Source organism: Cryptomeria japonica, chromosome 10, assembly GCF_030272615.1.
Source record: "Cryptomeria japonica chromosome 10, Sugi_1.0, whole genome shotgun sequence".
Classification (NCBI taxonomy): Eukaryota; Viridiplantae; Streptophyta; class Pinopsida; order Cupressales; family Cupressaceae; genus Cryptomeria; species Cryptomeria japonica.
This window is the reverse complement of record NC_081414.1, coordinates 504,381,230-504,403,806: the sequence shown is the minus strand read 5'-3', so window position 1 is coordinate 504,403,806 and position 22,577 is coordinate 504,381,230. Positions and strand designations below refer to the sequence as shown.

Genomic DNA, 22,577 nt, shown 5'->3' with positions numbered 1-22,577 from the left:
GTGAAATTTATGGGTCGATTCGACAATTTGCATGGTCTCTATACTTCTCATACTTGATTTCATGTTATTAGATGAGTGGAAGAAATGTGCTTGATTGATGGTGAAATTCGCATATCCATACTACTAGCAGATTGTTGATTGCAGACTTGCCTTGTGTAGTCAACTGGAATCATTCAGCTTAAGCTTAACTTCAATTGTCGCTTCTTCATTGATATGCATCAGCCTGATGGTGTCTATGCCTGCAGTGATGATTTGAACATCATAAAGCTTTCCTTCGAAGATCGCACTAACCTTGTGGAGATGGTCTTGGGATGTCAAAACAAGACTTAGTTAGAATTTCATCAAAGCTCAATCATTGCTCCTACATTCCTTAGTATTAGGATTAGATTCTTTCCTCACCCTCATCTTTTTTCCTTTTTTTCAAATCTAAGGCAATAAAATCCTGTGTTCCAGCAATATTCAAAGCAAATCAGAAGTTCAGTCATCAAGTGTAAGTCCCCTTGTGATTCCAGCAAATCACATCATACCACAGAGAGCTTATCCACACGTAGAGATCCTACATACAAGAACCTTGGAGTTACTCCGACTGATCCTTTTTGCGAGATCTTCAGCAGTCGGGAACATTGTTCAAGAGAGGATAAGATACTTAGGTATTTTATTCTGTGTTTGGTTGTGTACAAAAAACACGTCAACAAGTAGGTTTATCTCGTTCAAACCGGTGTGGTGGTGTGACATCCACCCGTGCCATCCCTTCTTGGTACCTACCGCACTCCGGGGGAAATGACTGCTCTTTTGTACCGCTGCTTGATTCCCCAATCTTGCATATTTACAACATGTGGCACTCCGGGTGGAAGACCTCGTAGTCCTCCATTTGCCAATGGAAGAGTCCGGCCAATGAACTAGTTCCATCTTCAGAGCATCCATCCAATTCCAGCACTCCTTCCTCGTTGGGTTCCCTCCCTCCTCTGTCTCCTTCGGAACCCCACTCCCATTTGTTTGAGTCCTCCGAGTCGAAGTCAGACGACGCAAGCTCTTCACTGACGGACTGATTCCTCAGGTCAATCACATACTTATGGCCTTCACTTTCGATTGAGAGTGTATTCTTCTTCCAGTTATGATTGGATCTAGCCATGATCAGCCATCCCCTTCCCAGGAGGGCGTTGTACTCTTTTCTCTCCAGTGGAATGACGACGAAGTCCAGAATGAATTGTTGTGTCCCGATCACCACCTTTTGTGCCATGAGAGCTTTGAGGGGTTTGATGTCGTGTTGGTCTGCACTGACGAGATGGAATGTTGGTGGCCAGAGAGTAGGCTTGCCAAGGCTTCTCCACGTTTCCTCCGATAGTACGTTGACTCCGGACCCGCCATCCACAATGGTGTTTGTGAGCTTTTGTCCCATTATATCCATCTCCACCACGAGAGGTTTTCGTCGAATGCTTACCGTGAGTAGCATAGGGTCCATGGCGTCCATACCAGGTTCCTTCACTAGAGTCGTACTATGTGGTTCTGTCATCGTCTGGTGTTCCTGGCCGACGATGGTGTCACCGACTACATTCGTCAGGGCCATCCTCAACTGTGGCATGGTCTGCAGAAGGTCGGATACCCGTATGGGTATTGTGGTCTGTAACATTTGCTTAATGATAGTTTTCTCCGGTCTTGACTGAAGTGGTGTACTAACAGCCGGGTGCGAGGCCCTCCGCTCTTCTGCCATCGCCCGCTCGATATCCGCCTTGGCTTCCTGGAGTCTTTCCTTCTCCGTGCGAGGGTCAGGATATATGGCTTTCTTGTTTTGTAATCTTGTGATTGCCAATACGCCTTCCCCCGATCCTTCTACCTCTAGCATATTCACCCCTTTTTGCTTTGGACAATCTATGTCCTCATGATTCCCTGGACCGCACCATTTGCACAACAAACTTCCTGTGTCACCCTCGTTTTGACATTCCCGCGCAAAGGGACCCCATTCGTTGCACTTTCTGCATTGAATCATGGTTTGTCCCTTCGCGTCGTATCGAATTCTACTCCTTGGCGTGGTATTATTGGACTTGTTGTTACCTGTTGTGACGTTTTCACACATCGCCCCATTAAAATGGGGACCCCCTCTTTTTCGCTTTTGTTTTCCTTGTTCTTCTCTCTACTTTTAGGGTTTTGAGTGAGTGAGTGGTTTGTTTGGGCTAGGGCTAAGCCTTAAGGGTTTCTTTTGGATATTTTTCAAGCTGAGTCCAGACAAATTTTGAAAGTTATTAAGCGTCCTTCCGAGGGTTGATTATTGAAGTAAGATAAGTCTGTCAGGAAGTCAGATATGTCTCAGGTTAGGTCTAGTCAGGGTTCTTTTGGGAAAATTCAAATTTTGTCTAAGTGTTAGCATTTTGAAGATGAAATTGTATATTCTTGCCTAGGTAAATTTTGATCAAATTTCGGAGGCAAGATGATGCCTGAAACAAAGAAAGTGCTCTTGTCCTTCACTGGAGGTCCAGGGCGTATTTCATTCCAAGTGCAATTTCTTGTTTTGTGAGGGCTTTGCTAACTGATTCCTGGCCTTGAAGATGACCGCTAAAGTGGGGGCTAAATGTAACGTCATAAATTGTACGCACTTGCTAAAGCAGTACAATTTCACACCTAGTTTAGCACCCGCCTTGGCCCAGTTGCATTTTGCATTGCATTTCCCCTTTAGCACTTAATTAATCAAATTAATTAGGTCTAAAGGTTCTATTTCATCATCTTCCACATCATAAAGTCGGGCCCTTTCATTAAAGCGTGCTCCTTTTATTTTATTCCTCGGACCTCCAATACATCATCTAATCAAAAACCCTAATTAGGCCCTATTCTGAGCTTGGGGGCTTGATTTCGGGGGTCAAAACATCTCGAAATCACCTGTAACTTCGGGATTCTCTCTAAAATCATCATATCTGACGGCCCTCAAAATTTGGTGAAAAGTTGCCGGGACCAGGGTGCCCGGAGTGCACACGGTCCCGGACATTTTTCCCGAAATTTTAGGAGCACGATCCAATCATAAAATAAAGCTTAACCCCAAGAAATTGGCGGGAGATTCAATCTCTAGGTCGGCCTAAAGTTGGAATTAAGACCTAGGGTTTCATACATAAGAGCTCTCTTTCTTCATTTGAAGGGATCCGAATTTTGTTTTCAGGAACCTCATATGCAGCGAAAGAGCAGATCTTGGAAGACTTCAACAACATTCAACATCTCTCTATCAAGCATTTATCAATTCCATTCATCCACTTAGGGCTTGGAAGACATTGAAGAACAATAGGAGATTACCGACTGAAGATTGGCCTGTACCCCTCCCTTGGGGGTTGGGTATGATTTCATGTTGCTTTCATGTCTTTGCATAAGCTTCAATATTTCATTTATTCATGCTTTAGATCACTTTGCATCTTGATTTAGAGCATTTACATTATCATTCACAAGCAATTAGGGTTTACTTTCTAGGTTGCTCTAGTTTGCTTACTTGTATTTTAGATCTTGCACACACACAAGGTCTGCACACACATTACTTTTACAATACAACTTGGCTATTCGTGGAGGTGGAAATCACCGAAGCGGGGGTTTGACTAAGGCAAAACCCTATATAGCCGCCCAAACACCTTTTTCGGATACAAGTGCAGGTTTCGAGACTCGGACGACGCCGCAGGTTGCAGATCCGGGAAAAGCAGGTCGAGACAGCACCCCACACCAAATTGCAGAGCAAAAGACCAGGACAGGGGCGTGGGGCGCCCTGGTCCTGCCAGGACAGGGGCGCTGGGCGCCTTGGTCCCTGGGACAGAGGCGCTGGGTGCCCTGGTCCTCCTGACAGACAACATTTCAGACAGTTTTCCAGAGTGCAAAACAGCAGTTTCAGGTGCAGTTCCGGGACAGAATCAGGACAGTGGCGCCTGCGCCCCCGTCCCGAACATTTTCAGTGAAATTTTGACTCCGGGTACGCATCTGCATTCTTGTTTTATCCTTGTGTTTACAGCTTTCCATTGTTTAAGTTCAATTCTGCAATCTTGTTGTTAGCTCATACTTGCATTTTAGGGTTAGGAATTGAATTTGCATAATCTTACCTTTCAATTACAACAAAGGAATAGAAACCCTAATAGGTAGCCCGTGGCTCTCTCTTTCACAAAAAGAAGTAGCCAATTGTGTGATACCTCTAGGCTCTTTCGTATTCCGTAATGTGTGTCAAAAGGTAGGATTAGGGCATGATAACCTAGTCTCGCTTTTTCCCCCACACATTTTGGTGAACCCGACGTGAATCTATCATTGCTTCCTCTTGCATTGCATTTGTTAGATCTAGATCTAGATTTAGTGTGTTTTCATTTCATTTTTGTTAAAAAGAAAAAAAAAAAAAAAGAAGAGTGTGTTTTTGCATTGTGTGTTTAAATTTCATGCAACTTTTATTTCAAAATGTCGGACTTTTATTTGCAAAATGTTCATGTTTATGATGATTATTATGAGTATAGCCAAGATGAATTAGATGAAGCTTTAGATGAGTTTTTGAACCCTAAAGATGCCAAACCTTCATTTTACCAAAAACTCATAAACCTTGTTACTATGCCATTTCGTTGTGATGAGAAAGATAAGTTGAATGATTCCTCTCAAGGGTACATTCCTATCAACTCTTCCACTAAATCTAGTAACATGGTTGTTTTCAATAATCCCCTCTATGAGGAGTTGTCTCCTTTTGAATCAAAAGATAAACCTTTTAATAGATATGATCATGCTTTGTTGGATGATGCTCTTGATGACTTTGTGGCTTTATCGAAATCTCTAAACAAGAACAAGACTTCTAAATTGGCTAACATGATAAACTTGAATGAGCATAAAAAGCCTCTCTTTGAAGTCCAAGGTGCTTATCCATCTCCCACCTTTCAAGTTGCTAAATCACCTCTCCTTACTGTCCAAGGAGGGTATGATCATGATTCCTTTATTACTCCAAATAAACCTATCATCACTGTGCAAGGAAGAAAACCTATAAGTCCCTATAGTTATGCCAAGCAAATAACTAGAGAGAGTTATCATGCGGTTGCCCACACCTATCATACCAGAAATAATAGGCAGCCTAGTCCTCCTCCTGTTATTCCAGTTTCTCTTCAGAATCCTCAACCAATTCTTCTGCAAGCTCCACGTATTTCACAAGTTCTTAGTAAGGAATATGATCTCATAGAACAACTTAAAGTTACCCCTACTAAGATATCCCTTTGGGATTTGATTCAAACTTCTTCCGCTCATCATGGAATGTTGCAAGATGCCTTGAAAGATTTGAATGTTCCTCCACCGAATACATCTAGTAACATAGCATCTTTGGTTAACTCTGTGATGAATCCTAAAGCTCAAATTGTGTTTGCCCAAGATGAGTTGCCTACTAGTGAAATTCAACATCAATATGATCCCTTGATGATTGTGGTTATCATGAAAGACACTGCTATAAGACGAACATTAGTAGATAATGGCTCTGGTCTTAATGTGTGTAGCATTAATCTTTTGCATAAGATGAATTTGGATACATCCCTAATTGAGCCGGACTCTCGTCCTATTCGAGGCTTTGATAATGTGGCTAAAACTTCATTAGGTACTATCACCTTACCCATCACAGTGGGGCCTGTTACTTTGCCTACTCCTATCCATGTTATGTCGGGAAATCTAACATATAACTTGCTATTAGGGAGACCTTGGATTCACAGTATGCAAGCTGTCCCCTCTACATTGCATAGACAAGTTAAATTTATCTATAACAATAAGACATATACCTTGATAGGTGATACTAATTTCCAAGCTTGTTTACAAACATCTACTTCCAAAGGGGGTTCTTCTAAGCCGTCCTCGTCTAGTGATGACTCTTTAAACAAGATACCTATCGATGAATCCTCGCTCTCTGATAATCAAAATTCTTTGGATGAGTCTGGAGCTCCTGAAGAAGACTCTTCTCGACTTGAAACTACACATAAGAAGGATTTTGATCCTGAGAAGGTTCTCGCAGAAGACGATTGGGGATCTCTTGATTTTAATCCCACCTTTGTAGGTGAATATAAAGTTCCTTCTAGAGAGCTTAAAGCTGAAAAGAAGGAAGAAGCTAAAAATCAATCAACATTACCTGAGCCTATGAGTAATAACTTCGTGGTCGCTTCTCAAACTTCTTCTCCTCACACCTCTAATTCTGAAGAGTTTGACTCTTTGTCTTATGAAAAACCACCTTCTCTTTCTGAAATGGCTGATCGTTATGGTCGTGGTTTTCACATTTTTGCTAAGCATGGGTATCATGGAAATGGTTGTGGCGCTCACGAGCAAGGGATAAAAGTTCCTCTAGAGAATAATCTTCACAATTATGCCTTTGGACTTGGCTATAATCCCTGCAAGCGCACTAAAGCTTCTAAGAGACCATGTATTAGTGTTACTGCTATTTCTACATCTCTATCAATGCAACACCCCGAGTACATTGATGAGGATCCTTCGTGTGCCTGTGCTTTGGATGTTTTTCCTACCGATGATGCTTTAGCTGAGTTTTTAGGAGCATATGATACTCTTCCTCCTTATCATCACAATAGGGGACTTCCTTATTGTTTAAACACTGAAGCCTATTTTGGAAAAGAGATTGATAATGATGAGATTGTGAAAGAATTCCCTCAGTTAAAGGATACTCCTCAACAAAGCAATCTTCTCATAAGTGACACCACTAATGTTAAGATGGATCCTTGCAATGAAGAAAAAGTTATTAAAATTGGAAAATGTTTGGATGAAGAGGAACAAAAACAATATGAAGATTTATTGCGTGAATTCCCTGAGATCTTTGCTTGGACATACTCTGACATGCCTGGTATAGATCCTAAGATTGCTACTCATAACATTGTCTTAGTTCCTGATGCTAAGCCCATGAAACAAAAGATTCGAAAAATGAATCCTAAGGTGGCTCTGCTTGTTAAAGCTGAGATTGAAAAGTTATTGGAGGCAGGATTTATCCGCCCTATTGATTATTCCCCGTGGATTTCAAATATTGTCGCTGTGGCTAAACCAGATAATCAAATAAGAATGTGTACCGATTTCCGAGATTTAAATAAGGCTTCTTTAAAAGATGATTTCCCTCTTCCAAACATTGACATGATAGTTGATTCTACGGCAGGACATGCCTTGTTATCCTTCATGGATGGTTTTTCAGGGTACAATCAAATTTACATTAACCCTCAAGATCAATTCAAAACTGCTTTCACCACTCCTTGGGGTACGTTTTGTTGGATAATGATGCCTTTTGGACTTAAAAATGCCCGTGCAACTTATCAACGAGCGATGACCCTTATCTTTCATGATTATATGCATAAGATTTTAGAGGATTATGTTGATGATATTTTGGCCAAATCCATTCTTCGCATAGATCATATTAAAATCCTTCGTCAAATCTTTGAAAGGATTCGTAAATATCACATGCGCTTGAATCCCCGAAAATGTGTTTTTGGTGTGGATAGTGGAAAACTATTAGGATTCATAGTTTCGCATCGTGGGATTGAGGTGGATACTAAGAAAATAGATGCTATTGTCAACATGCCACCTCCTAGAAATGTGTCTCAACTCAAAAGCTTACAAGGAAAGATTCAAGCTATTCGTAGGTTTGTATCTCAACTTGCGGATCGTACTTTTCCTTTCACTCAACTTCTTAAAAAGAATATCACTTTTCAATGGAATGAAGATTGTCAGCAAGCATTTGAAGATTTAAAAGTGTATCTGGCTAATCCTCCTATCCTTCGACCGGCCGAACCTTCTCAACCCTTCCTTCTTTATACAACTGCTTCCTCTCATGCTCTTGCAGCATTATTGGCACAACATGATAAAGACGGTAAGGAGTGTTCGGTTTATTATATAAGTCGTACCTTACTCGATTATGAGACCCGATATTCTGCGATAGAAAGACAATGCTTGGCCTTGATGTTTGCGACTCAGAAATTGAGACATTATCTCTTAAATTCAGAAGTCCATGTCATGGTAAAGTTTGATCCTCTGAAGCATCTTTTCTCTAAAACTGATTTATCAGGACGCCTAGCTAAGTGGGTTATGATGTTAACTGAATTTGACCTTAAATTTGTTTCACAAAGAGCAATCAAAGGGCAAGCGTTGACCGATCACCTAGCTGAGGCCCCTTCACCTTTCTCCTTCCCTAACCCTGAGTCTTTTCCTGACGACTTCATTCTTTGTATAGAGAAAGATGAAACTTGGGAGTTATACTTTGATGGCTCTAAGTGTCGTACAGGATCGGGGGCAGGGGTTGTTTTGATTTCTCCTACAAAGAAGTCTATTCCCTTGTCTTATCGTCTCAATTTCCTAGGTACCAATAACATCGCTGAGTATGAGGCTCTTATAGTAGGAATAAAGGCAGCCTTGGCTTTGAATATAAAACACATACATATTTTTGGAGATTCTCAACTGATTATAAGACAAGTAACAGGACTATATCAAGCAAAACAAGACAAATTATCACAATATAAAGACCTTGCTATCTCTTTGTTACAAAAATTTGATTCTTACACCATGGAACCTGTTCCTCGAAAAGATAATCGACATGCGGACGCAATGGCATGTGTGGCTTCTTTGATATCTTTAGAGGACCCTGTGGTTGATCTTAAATTTGTTATTCACAACCTTATTTCTCCAGCTATTGTAGATGATTCCAGCCTAGTGACATGTTGCGACTTTATAGACTCAGATGAATGGTACTCGCATATCGTAAGATACTTGGCTGATGGTACCTTCCCTGATTCCGCTAATAGGAACACCAGGGCTAGAGTTCGCAAGCTGTCCGCTAGATATATCATTCTTTCTAATGTTCTTTACCGAAGGGGTTATAACGGTCTTCTTCTTCGTTGTCTGAACAAATCGGAAATCCCTATTGCCCTTGAAGAGGCACATTCAGGTGCCTGTGGGGGGCATTTTGGAGGCAAATCCTTGGTTCAAAGGTTGCTCCGTATGGGATATTATTGGCAAACTATGCAGCAGGATTCTTTTTCATTTGTTAAGAAATGTCATCAATGTCAACAACACAATAATTTGATTCATGCTCCTGCCCAAGAACTTCGTTCTCATGTCGCTTCTTGGCCTTTCTCTGCATGGGGGCTGGATCTTATTGGTAAAATCTCCCCTCCTTCATCTCAAGGACATACTTTCATTATAACCGCAACAGATTACTTTACAAAGTGGGTAGAAGCCGTTCCCCTTCGCTCTACTACTGCTGAAGTGATTTGTCGATTTCTTCTAGAAAACATTATTTCTCGATTTGGGATACCTTCCACTATAATCTCTGATAATGGGACATCATTTAAGAACAAGGACGTGAAGAAATTCCTCGAGAAGTATCATATCAAACATCGATTTTCTACACCATACTATCCTCAATCAAATGGTCAAGCCGAATCATCCAATAAGATAATTGAACAAATTCTTCGTAAAACTGTGAATAAGCATGGTAAGGATTGGAGTACTCAGCTAATCTATGCTCTTTGGGCCTACCCAACGAGCGTACGAATTGCTACCGGAACTACACCTTATAATCTTGTTTATGGTGCTGATGCTATTATGCCTTTAGAATTAGAGATCCCATCACTTAGAGTTTCTCTCAAAGGTATAGTAGATGATGACACTTATAGAGAACAAAGACTTCAACAGCTTGAGATGCTTGATGAACAGCGTATAAATGCTCTTGAGCATATTCAAGCGTATCACAAAACTCTACAACGAAGTTATAATGATAAGGTTATTCAACGTTCCTTCTCAGTGGGTGACTTAGTGCTCTATGAGAATCAGCGCAATGTGAATGCCTTACCTGAAGAAAAGGGAAAATTTAGTCCTAATTGGCTTGGACCGTATATCGTTATTGAAGATTATGGATCAGGTGCTTACAAAATAGCGGGTGTGGACGGTACGTCTCTTAAAGACCCTATAAACGCTATGCACTTGCACAGATACTATGCTTAATTCCTCATTCCTTATCATTCATCTATTTCCTTTCTCACTTCTTCAAAATTGGATAATATGTTAGCATATCTTTGTTAGAGCAAATGGAATTAAATGATGTTTTGTTTAATCTATGTTGCTTCGTTCCTGACAAGCGTGTTTCTTTACTTTATGATTTGTCTTGAATTCATTTATGTAAATTGCAAAGGATTTACATTTTCATTATGTTGACATATTATACAATATCTTTATGTGTTAAGTTGAATCGTGTCATGTTGTGTTTAAACTCAAATTAAATCACATTAGTTATATGATTCGTAGGCTTAATACATATTCACTTCCTTATCATCAATGTAGTACTTGATCAAATATTTTAATTAAGTCACACATGTATCAATTTAATCATGGAGCATTGAGAAATCAATCACATGGAAATTAAATTCAGAATGTACATGTACATCTACCAAATATATTAACTTTAATCACAATACATATTGTTCAGGCATTAAAGATAACACGTTTGAGACAAAGAAGCATGTATATATATATATATGTGGATCAATATACAAAGGTAGGTCACTATACATCCAAAATGTGACCTACCCTACATCCTAAAATCATCTCCTATCCCTAGGGCTGGTGGCTGGAGAGTGACGACTAGATGCTCCCTCCTGATCCGGCCGTGCAGGTGGACCCATGGGGGTATACCGTGATATAGATCGTGAATGGCTCCGAGAGGAACTCCTACGATCCCTATCCATAAGGATCGCGCGATACGAGGTAGCCTCGGCCTGAGCTGCTGCTAGATCACACTGTGCCCGCTGAAGGTCCTCTGATAGAGCTCGCTCTCTCTCCCTCCATATCTCTACCTGTACTCGAAATGGAGAAAATAAATCATCATGTCGACCCACGTTCCCTTGAGGTCTATAGGCAACCTGTGAGGAACTAGGGATCTGCGCCGTCGTAGAGATATCTGTCACTACTTGCTGGATCAAGGAACGCCACTCCTGCACATTAGCTGTAGCAGTAGAACAGATCATGTATTAGTACCATTTTATATCATCAAAACATCAATCAATCAAATTTAAACTTACTATACCTGGATCTCCCTCACGCCAATAGGGATCGTGATATGGTAGCATCTGTGACTGGGAACTACTAGGCTCCCCACGCTCGAACGATCTGTGCGCGATAGGTACAGGTCTCCGTATCGCCTCGTGTTCCCCCTTTTGGGGAATTACGGGAGGATCTAAGGCTATGGTATCATCCCCTGAATGATGGGGAGCTGCATCTAACTCCTCATCATCTCTATCCTCATCTGCATCTCCATCCTCATCTGCATCCTCGTTCTCCTCATCATCATCTCTCTCCTCCTCGTTGTCATCCTCATCCTCCTCCTCCTCGGCACTAGGCTGATCTCCTATGGGCGGATCAGGCTCTCCTGCCTCCTCATGACCCTCTCCCTCCTCTGGCTCCTCTGACCTGGATCCTTGATCCTCATCTCGGTCTCCATGTCTCCATGGGCCTGGATGGCCTCTCGGGTGATCTGGTGGAAAGGCCCTGGGTATGATCTCATAAACCATGAGAGATACCTGCGCTGTGCCTCGGGGTCTGCAACATAATCAGTGACCACATCCTGATCGGACCCCTCTATATCTGTGATCTCGATATCATCTATCGTCAGTCTCGCTACCGCTCTAGGTCTGGGAAGGACTCGTGAGTGTCGAGTGTAGATGGGCACATCGGCTGGAACACACTGCTCTAGCCCAAACTGCCTCCGTACTCGGTCAAAGTAGAATGGGACTATGATGTGTGGATATCGCCCTCTCAGTAGGCGGTTCCTCTGTAGGCATGCTAACTGTCTCTCCATCCCATCCCATCTGTGCATCCGCAGATATGGTCTCCACACAGTCACCTCAGCTGTCAATCTGTCAAATGTCACTCTCCAATACAATAGATCTCCAAATCTCCACTCGCTGGTAAGTGGATAAGCAAATACCCTAGGTCGCTCGCTAGCCGTACTCATCGGATAGCCGACAGGCCTGGTGCATGTAAAGTGCTCAAATATCCACACCTGCAGAAGTGTGCATGTCATCAAGCTGCAACCCTGTCCGAAAACATACTCCTCGAGGTCGTGATAGAGATGTGCAAGCATACTCCGACCCCAGGCATATACTCTCCTGTGTCTCTCCATAGTCCTGATGCACCATGTGAGACCCCCATGCATGTGTGTACCTCGCCCATTAGGGCAGACAGCTAGCGCAATGACGGCTATCATAAGACGTCTCACGAGGGGCACCTCTCCTGTAGGATGTAAGAGCTAGCTGACCATGATACGACCTCTCGTCTCACTCGGCATGACTCTCCCTATGCAATATACCTGCTCCCTCTGATGATCCTCTACTGACCGATCGGTCGCATATGTCACGGTAGCTCCTCTGATCGGTAGGCGAAGAATGCGGTACACATCCTCAAGTGTCACCGTCATCTCCCCTATTGGAAGCTGGAACGTGCATGTGTCAGGATCCCATCTCTCCATGAGTGCCATCAGCATCGCGGGATGAAATCGAATGGCCGGCATAAGAATCATAGACCATAAACCTACTATCGACAATGTGTCTCTCTCTGCCTGAGTAAGTCGGGGAATCTGATCACGCAAACTGCGAAGAATCTGCCCCGCCGTGTGCTCTTTCATGTACGGGAGACCCTGCATCACAAAAACATAACTATAATCAGTACTCAATCATCAAAATCATTCATGCAAACTGTTGAACATCGTATGCTAACCCTGGTATCTATCGCCAAGTCCTGATTGGGACCATGGCACCCTGTCAGGGACCATGGCGCCCCACAGGGACCATGGCGCCCTGAAGGGACCATGGCGCCCTGTGTGGGACCCACGGTCAGGTTCCAGGGCCCGCAAACGATCACAAAAAGTCAAATGCAGAAAATCAAAAGTCAAAGTTCAGTCAACTCACCTCGTCTAGTGGCTCGTCGTCGATCACGGCCTGTCGCAGGATCTCAATCCTCGTGGGACGCTCCGGTCGTCGTGAAGGCATGATGATGGCTATGTGGGCTCCGCTGCAATGAACAGTACTCAGAATCAACAAAGTGACAAACGCAAATGTCACTTTCAAGGTATATACTTTCATTCCTTTACCTTTGCTCTCAAAACCCTAATTTTCCTCTATCACTCATTTCATCATAACTTGAGTTTGGGAGATGCGATTTTCGAACCGTTTGTTGCGTAGGAATCGTATTTTCGCTCCCCTACTCTCGGGATGTTCCAAAAAGTGCTATGATGAAGCCTTTTCAGTGAACATCCCTCATCAATACTCTCTTACACAATTTGTCGTAAGTAAACATGTTACCTTGTTTCACCTCCCTAATAAGCAAGTCGAAACAGGGGGGGGGCATATAGCTACTCACAAATTTCATCACTTTCCTTAGTAAGCATTAGGTGATTTTGTGATCTAACGTGTGTTTTGTAGGTGCAGTTCCTAACTGTGTACTGCAGATACCGTTGGGGGCTTCGTCCGACAACTTATGGATATATCCTTTTTCAAATGATGTTTACTTTTTGTACTTTAGCTTGCATATGCACGTAGTACTCATATGACCGCTAAAGTGGGGGCTAAATGTAACATCATAAATTGTACGCACTTGCTAAAGCAGTACAATTTCACGCCTAGTTTAGCACCCGCCTTGGCGCAGTTGCATTTTGCATTGCATTTCCCCTTTAGCACTTAATTAATCAAATTAATTAGGTCTAAAGGTTCTATTTCATCATCTTCCACATCATAAAGTCGGGCCCTTTCATTAAAGCGTGCTCCTTTTATTTTATTCCTCCAATACATCATCTAATCAAAAACCCTAATTAGGCCCTATTCTGAGCTTGGGGGCTTGATTTCGGGGGTCAAAACATCTCGAAATCACCTGTAACTTCGGGATTCTCTCTAAAATCATCATATCTGATGACCCTCAAAATTTGGTGAAAAGTTGCCGGGACCAGGGCGCCCGGAGTGCACACGGTCCCGGACATTTTTCCCGAAATTTTAGGAGCACGATCCAATCATAAAATAAAGCTTAACCCCAAGAAATTGGCGGGAGATTCAATCTCTAGGTCGGCCTAAAGTTGGAATTAAGACCTAGGGTTTCATACATAAGAGCTCTCTTTCTTCATTTGAAGGGATCCGAATTTTGTTTTCAGGAACCTCATATGCAGCGAAAGAGCAGATCTTGGAAGACTTCAACAACATTCAACATCCCTCTATCAAGCATTTATCAATTCCATTCATCCACTTAGGGCTTGGAAGACATTGAAGAACAATAGGAGATTACCGACTGAAGATTGGCTTGTGCCCCTCCCTTGGGGGTTGGGTATGATTTCATGTTGTTTTCATGTCTTTGCATAAGCTTCAATATTTCATTTATTCATGCTTTAGATCACTTTGCATCTTGATTTAGAGCATTTACATTATCATTCACAAGCAATTAGGGTTTACTTTCTAGGTTGCTCTAGTTTGCTTACTTGCATTTTAGATCTTGCACACACACAAGGTTTGCACACACATTACTTTTACAATACAACTTGGCTATTCGTGGAGGTGGAAATCACCGAAGCGGGGGTTTGACTAAGGCAAAACCCTATATAGCCGCCCAAACACCTTTTTCAGATACAAGTGCAGGTTTCGGGACTCGGACGACGCCGCAGGTTGCAGATCCGGGAAAAGCAGGTCGAGACAACACCCCACACCAAATTGCAGAGCAAAAGACCAGGACAGGGGCGTGGGGCGCCCTGGTCCTGCCAGGACAGGGGCGCTGGGCGCCCTGGTCCCTGGGACAGAGGCGCTGGGTGCCCTGGTCCTCCTGACAGACAACATTTCAGACAGTTATCCAGAGTGCAAAACAGCAGTTTCAGGTGCAGTTCTGGGACAGAATCAGGACAGTGGCGCCCGCGCCCCCGTCCCGAACATTTTCAGTGAAATTTTGACTCCGGGTACGCATCTGCATTCTTGTTTTATCCTTGTGTTTACAGCTTTCCATTGTTTAAGTTCAATTCTGCAATCTTGTTGTTAGCTCATACTTGCATTTTAGGGTTAGGAATTGAACTTGCATAATCTTACCTTTCAATTACAACAAAGGAATACAAACCCTAATAGGTAGCCCGTGGCTCGCTCTTTCACAAAAAGAAGTAGCCAATTGTGTGATACCTCTAGGCTCTTTCGTATTCCGTAATGTGTGTCAAAAGGTAGGATTAGGGCATGATAACCTAGGTTCGCTTTTTCCCCCACACACCAATCAATCGCTATTCCTCGCAGGGTGGCTGGAAATGCCTTCAACCAGTAATCCTGGTCGTCCTGGCCATTTGCCTCCCAAATGGTCACGCATGTCTTACAATGCCGTACGGGGTCCTCCGACCAGTCGCCCATGAATTTTGGAAGCTTTTGTTTCTCCGAGGTGTGTGCCATTGTTCTTGCCTGGAGGGTTTTATGTAGCGCTTGGAAGTGACTATATGCCGGAAAGGTGTTATGTGTCCGGGAGGTACCATACACTCTTGGTCTGGTTGGACCCCTGTCCGTAGGGCTTTGGTCACCCTCACTCTTATAGTCCCTCCTTCCCGGGGTTTCTGGATCTGACCCTCCTATTTTGATGCCCTCTGACAAGGACAAATTCCTGATGCCAGATAATGTTGCTTCAAAAATAGTGGCGATCTCTTCGTGCAGGTCCCGTATTGCCTCCTCTCCTTTGTTCAGAATATTTTGACAGGTTGCTCTGCGACTCGGCTCTGGAGTCCTCTTCACTTGACATCGAGTGTGGGGCCTGGTCGGTTAGATCTTCCTCCGCTACGTCTGGAAGTGGCAGGTTCCTGGTGACCTCGGCCAACTCCTTCCACGTACACGGTCTTTGTCTCTCCCCACTATGACTCCGACTCACACTTCGACTTCTACTGTGTCTCTTCGAGTCAGCAACCTCCTGTAGCCGCCGTCTCCTTTCGGCCTGTCCTTTTATGCGGAGAGATCTCCGTACAGTTCCCTCGTCTACTCCTCTGGTGGCAGTGGTACGTTTTTCCTTGTTTGGCCGTAGGGGCATCAAGTGCCAGAGGTACGGCTTCGACTAGCCTCCCTCTCCTCTTTCTCCCTACCACTTCGCTCCTCGTACCTTCGGAGTACATGTTGCCGACGGAGTTCTCGTGCAGTTTCCTCCCTTCGGTCTTGAAGTGTAATCAAATTTCTGGCGAGTAACCTTGGAATACTTCCGAGCATGTCAAAGACGGGAGTGGTGATGGTGAGTTCACCATGTACAGTGCCTTCTGAGACGACTCTCTCCAGAGCCTCTCTTTGCACGTATTGCGTGACCGACACATCCAACAACTCTACCAAGTCTGCCGTCAATTGATCCTCTTGTGCCTCTTCCGCGGTACTCTCTTCGTGCGTGTCGCTGTCCACGACAATTAATTGCTGGTTGAGTGGCCGGCCCATTAATTCCTTCCGCCTGCCGCCATAGTTATCTCCAGGTTCGTTCAGGCAACGACACCAAAATGATTAGTCCTTAATGTAAGGTTGGTAACACTCATAGATAACACAGTGTTTTCCACACGTACCAGTTATTCACGTAACAAAACATTCATATATCACAGCATAAGTAATAATGATAACAAGTAGACCGGAAGAGTTATATCTTTATTTCATTATCCAGAATATCCATACATAATCTCCCCTGCCGAGGTTCCATCCAAACAATATATAGACCCGACGGTTGGCCTTGCCAACCATCACCAACTCCCAACTACCCGACGGGAACCTCTTGGCGACGCAACATAACCATACACACAACATAAACACAATTATAACTATCATTCCTACTAACATAAGTTATTTACCCCTAACACTAAGCAACTTTTTTAAACTCTTTGGAATAATGACTCCACATTGGTAAATAGGACGATGCATTTTTATTTCAGATGTTTTATTTAGTGTTAAAATCTGAGATGTTTATAATGTATTTAATTAACCATGAAAAGATAGAATGTACATCTTGATCAGAGTAGTTCTTAACCACACATTTCTTTTGGAAGAACATTAGCATAAATAATTATCTGCAATATGCTGATATTTGAGCCACCATAAATGCATAAATGTTTGTTGGGTCCATTTGTCAAATATCTTGTGTCATTGAAGTTTAAATAACTTATTTTTATCACTTGAATGCCTTGAAGGTGCTGCTCAATGCCTGGGAAATCTATATCGGTCATATGGGCACAAAATCACATCAGGATTGGTTGAGACAAGTAACATTGTAGTGAAACTAATGAAGTATCCTGAGGTGCACTTCTCTTATTTTCCTGGTTTCTTCTTTTGATATCATTACATCAGTGGACTTACATTTTATATGAAAATTGATTCCTCCCTCTAAATATGAAGGCATAATATTTATTAAAAGCTGATCTTCAAACAGGAATTCTCTGCTGTGCCTTTCAAGATAACAATTTTGCATATTCTGGTTTAGTGGTATGAGCTTAAGGAACTTTTGGTATAATTGTACTCATATTTGAAATATGCCTTTCCAAAGTTTTCCGTCAATTCTTTATAAATTTCCCACTCTTGTTTTTGTTTCCAAAAATGCAAATTTTATTTGAAAGGAATATTCATTCATATGAATAAGAGATAAATGTAAATTCAGATGGTATAGAATATTTATGACACCTGAATGGAAGGATCATCAATTTTAAATCATATTTAAATTATTCTAAAAAGACCTGTTATGGCTGGTGGCTTGCTGGTGTATTGGCGAATTAGCAGAAAACACAAGGAAAATTTTCTGAATGATCTCTTTGACCAACGTTGACCTCAGGTGGTTGAGGAAGTCAGAAAAACAAACCAAAATCCCTTCTTTTAGTAGCGGCTAGTTTAAGACTCCTCACATTCATGGAAACTGGTGATACCCCAGTGGGATTAATCACCAGAGAATTTCCTGAGTGATGCGCTGGGCTTAGCTTGGTGAGTGGGCTGGCCTTTAAAAACACAAAAATATATCTGCTGCATTCCCTTAGTCAGCGGTCAGCATAATACCTCATCAAATGCTCATGTTATATTTAGTGATGATTTCTCCAAACAGTAAACTCCCACACTGACTATTCTCCATACCTTCATTGGCATTTGGTACACCCTTTACCTTGTTTATTTGCTGTGACTGCTGGCAGATGTCTGGAAGAATGAATCAACCAATCGTTGACCTAAACAATTGTTGGTGTGAAAAGTCAATAAAGAAATTATGCCCAATTCAAATGTAGGAGACTTACCATTGGCAACAAAGAATCTGAGAAAAATGGATCAAAATGGGGGATGCAAATAAATCTTCTTTTACAAGTTTGTCCTTAGCAGGCAACATATTAACAACATCTGAAGAATAAGCTACTATAATCTTTAACTGAGATTGCTGCCCAATCAACAAATTGCTTTAAACAACTAGTTATATGTTCTACCTATATTAAGTTTTTCTTGTGTCAAGTTGTGAAACACAAATCACTTTTTCTTTGTTGATGAGCCAATCCCTAATTATAAAACTTATCATTTGTCAGTTGTAAGCCGTTTCTGAGTCCTTGTTGTCATGTTGTTTTAGGGTCTTCATGGCCAATTTTGAGCAACACCTATGCAGGGTTTAAGAAGGAATATTATGAATTATACCAGATGAGGTGGATATGTTACTTGAGATAAAAGGAGAGCCAATGAAGTGTAGAGGTAGACAAATGAATGACAGAGCTTCTAGGGCATGTATGATGAAGCAAGGCATCTAAGTTGGGAAAAGACAATCAAGTCATCCAGAGAGTGCCTATGAAAAAGAAAGTCATATTATTAAAGTATTTAATTAGTTATTTAATGGTCATTTAATGTATTTTATTAGTTTCTAGTTAGATTAGATAGTTTCTAATTCTGTTTAGTTTAAATACTCCTGGGTGGAACAATATTATTAAATGACTCCTGAATGGAACAGTATTATTGAAGAAATAAATAAGAAGAAAAAATTCTTTTTGATTTCTCATCCTTTCATAGACTATACTTATAGAATGGAAATATGATTTCAATAAGATCTAAATATAGAAAGGGATATTTTTGTGGTGTACGATGGGGATACAGATAAGAACATTGCATAAAAAATGCTTAAAGAATATAATGCAAATGCAAATGAAATAATTGAGATGCAATTATTGTTTTATGATTTCGTTCTACAAGAAGGGGGTATGGTGGAACCGGTAGACACTATAGACTAAAATTTTTTGAGCCTTGGTATGGAAACTTACCAAGTGATAGCATCCAAATCTAGGGAACCCTGGGATATTTTGAATGGGGAATCTTGAGCCAAATCCGATTTATAGAGACAATAGTTTCCTTTCTGAGAAAGGGATAGGTGCAGAGACTCAACATAAGCTATTCTAACGAATCAACATAATTTGAATCAGATACGATACACTATTTACAGAATGTCTTTTGTATTTTATTTAACGCTTGAAAAAGCATTATATATCACCAATAAACAAAAATAACGATTAGAGCTTGAATTGTTCTAGGTTTGTTTTGAAAAAACATGCATAGCTTCAAATTGAAATTGAAGGATTTTTCCAATTAAGAGCTTCTCTAGAAAGAGATTTGTGTTTACTTCCATTTTTGGAAGTAATAAGTGAACGAGGATAAAGATAGAGTCCAATTCTACATGTCAATGTCAACGACAATGAAAATTGGACTAGGAGGAAAATCCATTGGTTTTATAGATCGTGAGGGTTTGAGTCCCTCTATCCCCATCAAAGAAGTCTGTTTTTTTTTTTCTATTTTCCATTTAGGGGTGGAACAATATAATTTATTTAGTTATTTAATGGTCATATAATGTATTTAAATACTCCCGGGTGGAATAGTATTATTGAAAACACGGAAAAAAAACACGAGCTCTAGAGTTTTTATACATCACAAACCCGCAAAAACGTAGAAACAAAACCCTTGAAAAAATCATTGAAACAGGTCGCCTCCAGCCTGCAAACAAGACCCAAGAAAAAAAATATAAGCCTACAGATTGCACTGTAAAAGTTGCGAATTTAAGCACTAAACAATTTTCGGAGAAAAAATTTAGAATTTATAACAAATTTTTATTTGTAAAAAAAATTCAATCCTACTCTGATACCATGTTTTGTTAATTGATGATTTGATTAATGAAATGATGAAGTACATATAGCCAATTACAGGACGTCATTTCATTAATCAAATCATCCAATTAACAAAATATGGTCTCAAAGTAAGATTGAATTTTTTTTACAAATAAAAATTTGGTTGAAATTCTAAATTTTTTCTCCGGAAATTGTTTTGTGCTTAAATTCGCAATTTTTATAGTGCAATCTGTAGGCTTATATTTTTTTTCGTGGGTCTTGTTTGCGGGTTGGAGGCGACCTGTTTCAGTGATTTTTTCTACGGTTTTGTTTCTACGTTTCTGCGGGTTTGTGAAATATCAAAATTCTAGAGCTCCTTTTTTTTTTGTGGGCCGCGTCGACTCTATGCACTTGTGTCAATATTCTTTTTCCTGCACGGCCTTTTCTTTATAGACTCGTGGGTTCTCTATTCATGATTTTTGCCCGTGTCGTTTGAGGATTCGTTTTTTTTTTTTTCTAAAAAATCGCCCCATGGGTTTCATCTCTCCCGCGTCTCTCTTTGCGTTCTTTGTTCCTACGTCGTGACGAGCCTTTTCCGCCACGGTTCTTTGCTTTAGTGATGGGATTGGCGAGATTTCTTTGTGCTTTTTTCTATGCCTTTTTTTTTCTGACTCAACCTTTTGTTTTTCATGCCCGTCAGGGGTATTTTTTTGTGTTTTGTTTTTCCTGCAACCTTCTATCTGTGGGTGGTTTAGTTTTCTACGCCAAATTTGGTGAAAACAGTTAGGGTTTCAATTCCTCTTGTTTTTTGCAAAGCACGTGAATCTTTTGGTATTTTGTCTGACTACCTGCAACCTAGGTTTTCTGCACCCCGACTTGGGTATTCTGTTTCTAGTCTACGCCTCGAATTTCGTGTATCGAGATCTATGTCTCGAAATTCGTGCTAAGGTTTTGAGTCTATTTTTCAGTGACTCGATATTTGTGCTAGCTGTTTTTGCTCTAATTTTAAATCAAAAGCTTCTGCCTAGTTTTCTGTGCCTTCACAAGGTTGATTCACTTTGACCTCGATATTCATGATGGCATCTTTGGCATCCATTATGTTGGAAAGCAGTTAGAAGTTCAATGGCTGCAACTACACATGGAAACAATGCATGTTAAGAATATTTGAATATCGGTCCCTGGACGAGGTTGTTCTGGGTACTCAATTTTGACCTTCAGTTGTAGGAAAAGATCAAGACAAGTATGATGAGCCCAATTGTGAAGTTGTAATGCTCCTCAAATTGTCTGTCTCCAAGGATCAACTACCCAAGTCCCTTCCAAGAAGACAACTGCATTGATTTGGACCCACTTGAAGGATCTCCATGAAACATTAAACAAGAGTAGAGTGTTCTTTCTGAAGAACATGCTCTTTTTGATCAGGATGAATGAGAAGTTGTCTCTACAGGAGCATCTTACGAAGATAAAGGAAATCCGTGATCAGCTGGAGGCAATTGGTGGAAAAATGGAGATGGAAAATATGGTAGTCAAACCTTTGAAGAGTCTACCAAAATCTTATGAACATTTTATTGAGACACTCAACATTACTTCAACGAATGTTGACTTGAAGTTTCCTGATCTTTGCAACAAGATAGATGGAAACAGCAATTTGGTAGTAGCACCAACACATCCTCCATTGAACAGGCATTCATTGCCAAAGCCTTGGATAAGGACAAGGGCAAAGGCCAGTCCTTCCAGTAGAAAGGCCAAGGCAAACCTTCGGAGAATCCTAAGAAGAATATTCAGTGCAACCATTGTCATAAGTATGGCCATATGAAGAAAGATTGCAAGAATCGGCTAGCGTTTGAGCAATCTAGACAGGGAGGGTCTCAACAGAAGGCCCATGCTACCACGCATTTTGAACATGAGTCTGCCTTCTATGCGTTCATGGGCAAACGACCATTTGGTCATGTGAAATCATATGCCCGGTATATTGACTCTGGTGCCTCTCAGCACTTCACACATTGGTGGGATTAGTTTACAAAATACACACCTTTCATTGATTCAGTGATCTTTGGAGGAGGCAAAGAGTATACTGTTGTCAGAAAGGGCAATGTTTAGATCATGTCTGGAGGGAGAAATTTGATATTTCTCAATGTATACTTTGTCCTAGGGATGGAACTCAATTTGTTGTCAGTCAGTCAGATCATTCGCCATTCTCCACAACGGGATGTCGTCTGTAGTTCGCATAAGTGTAGCATTGTTGACAGGGAGACTCGCACTACAGTTGCTGTTGGCCTTGAGGATCATGGTCTTTATAGACTTGTTGATACTGGTGATTCTCAAGAGCACGCCATGGCAGCCAAAAGTTCTTCCATCAACAATCTTTGGCATCAATGGTATGGGCACGTGAATCTTCACTATCTCTCTCAGTTAGTTCGGGAGGGTCTGGTTGTTGGCTTACCTGAGATTCAAACTCAGAATCATGGAGTTTGCAGAGCTTGTCAGGTTGGAAAGCAACATCAGACTCTGTTTT

General features: G+C 41.4%; 1 protein-coding gene across 5 annotated transcripts in view; it reads left to right on the top strand.

The window, feature by feature from the left end:
- The window catches only part of LOC131039422 (protein SWEETIE), a 326,474-nt gene that overhangs the window by 27,913 nt on the left and 275,984 nt on the right, over positions 1 to 22,577 (top strand). For all 5 annotated transcript variants that reach the window (XM_057972185.2, XM_057972184.2, XM_057972183.2 and 2 more), the window contains exon 3: positions 17,150 to 17,256. In XM_057972185.2, the coding sequence (XP_057828168.2) occupies positions 17,150 to 17,256 (107 nt within the window). The remainder of the gene's footprint in view (positions 1 to 17,149; positions 17,257 to 22,577) is intronic.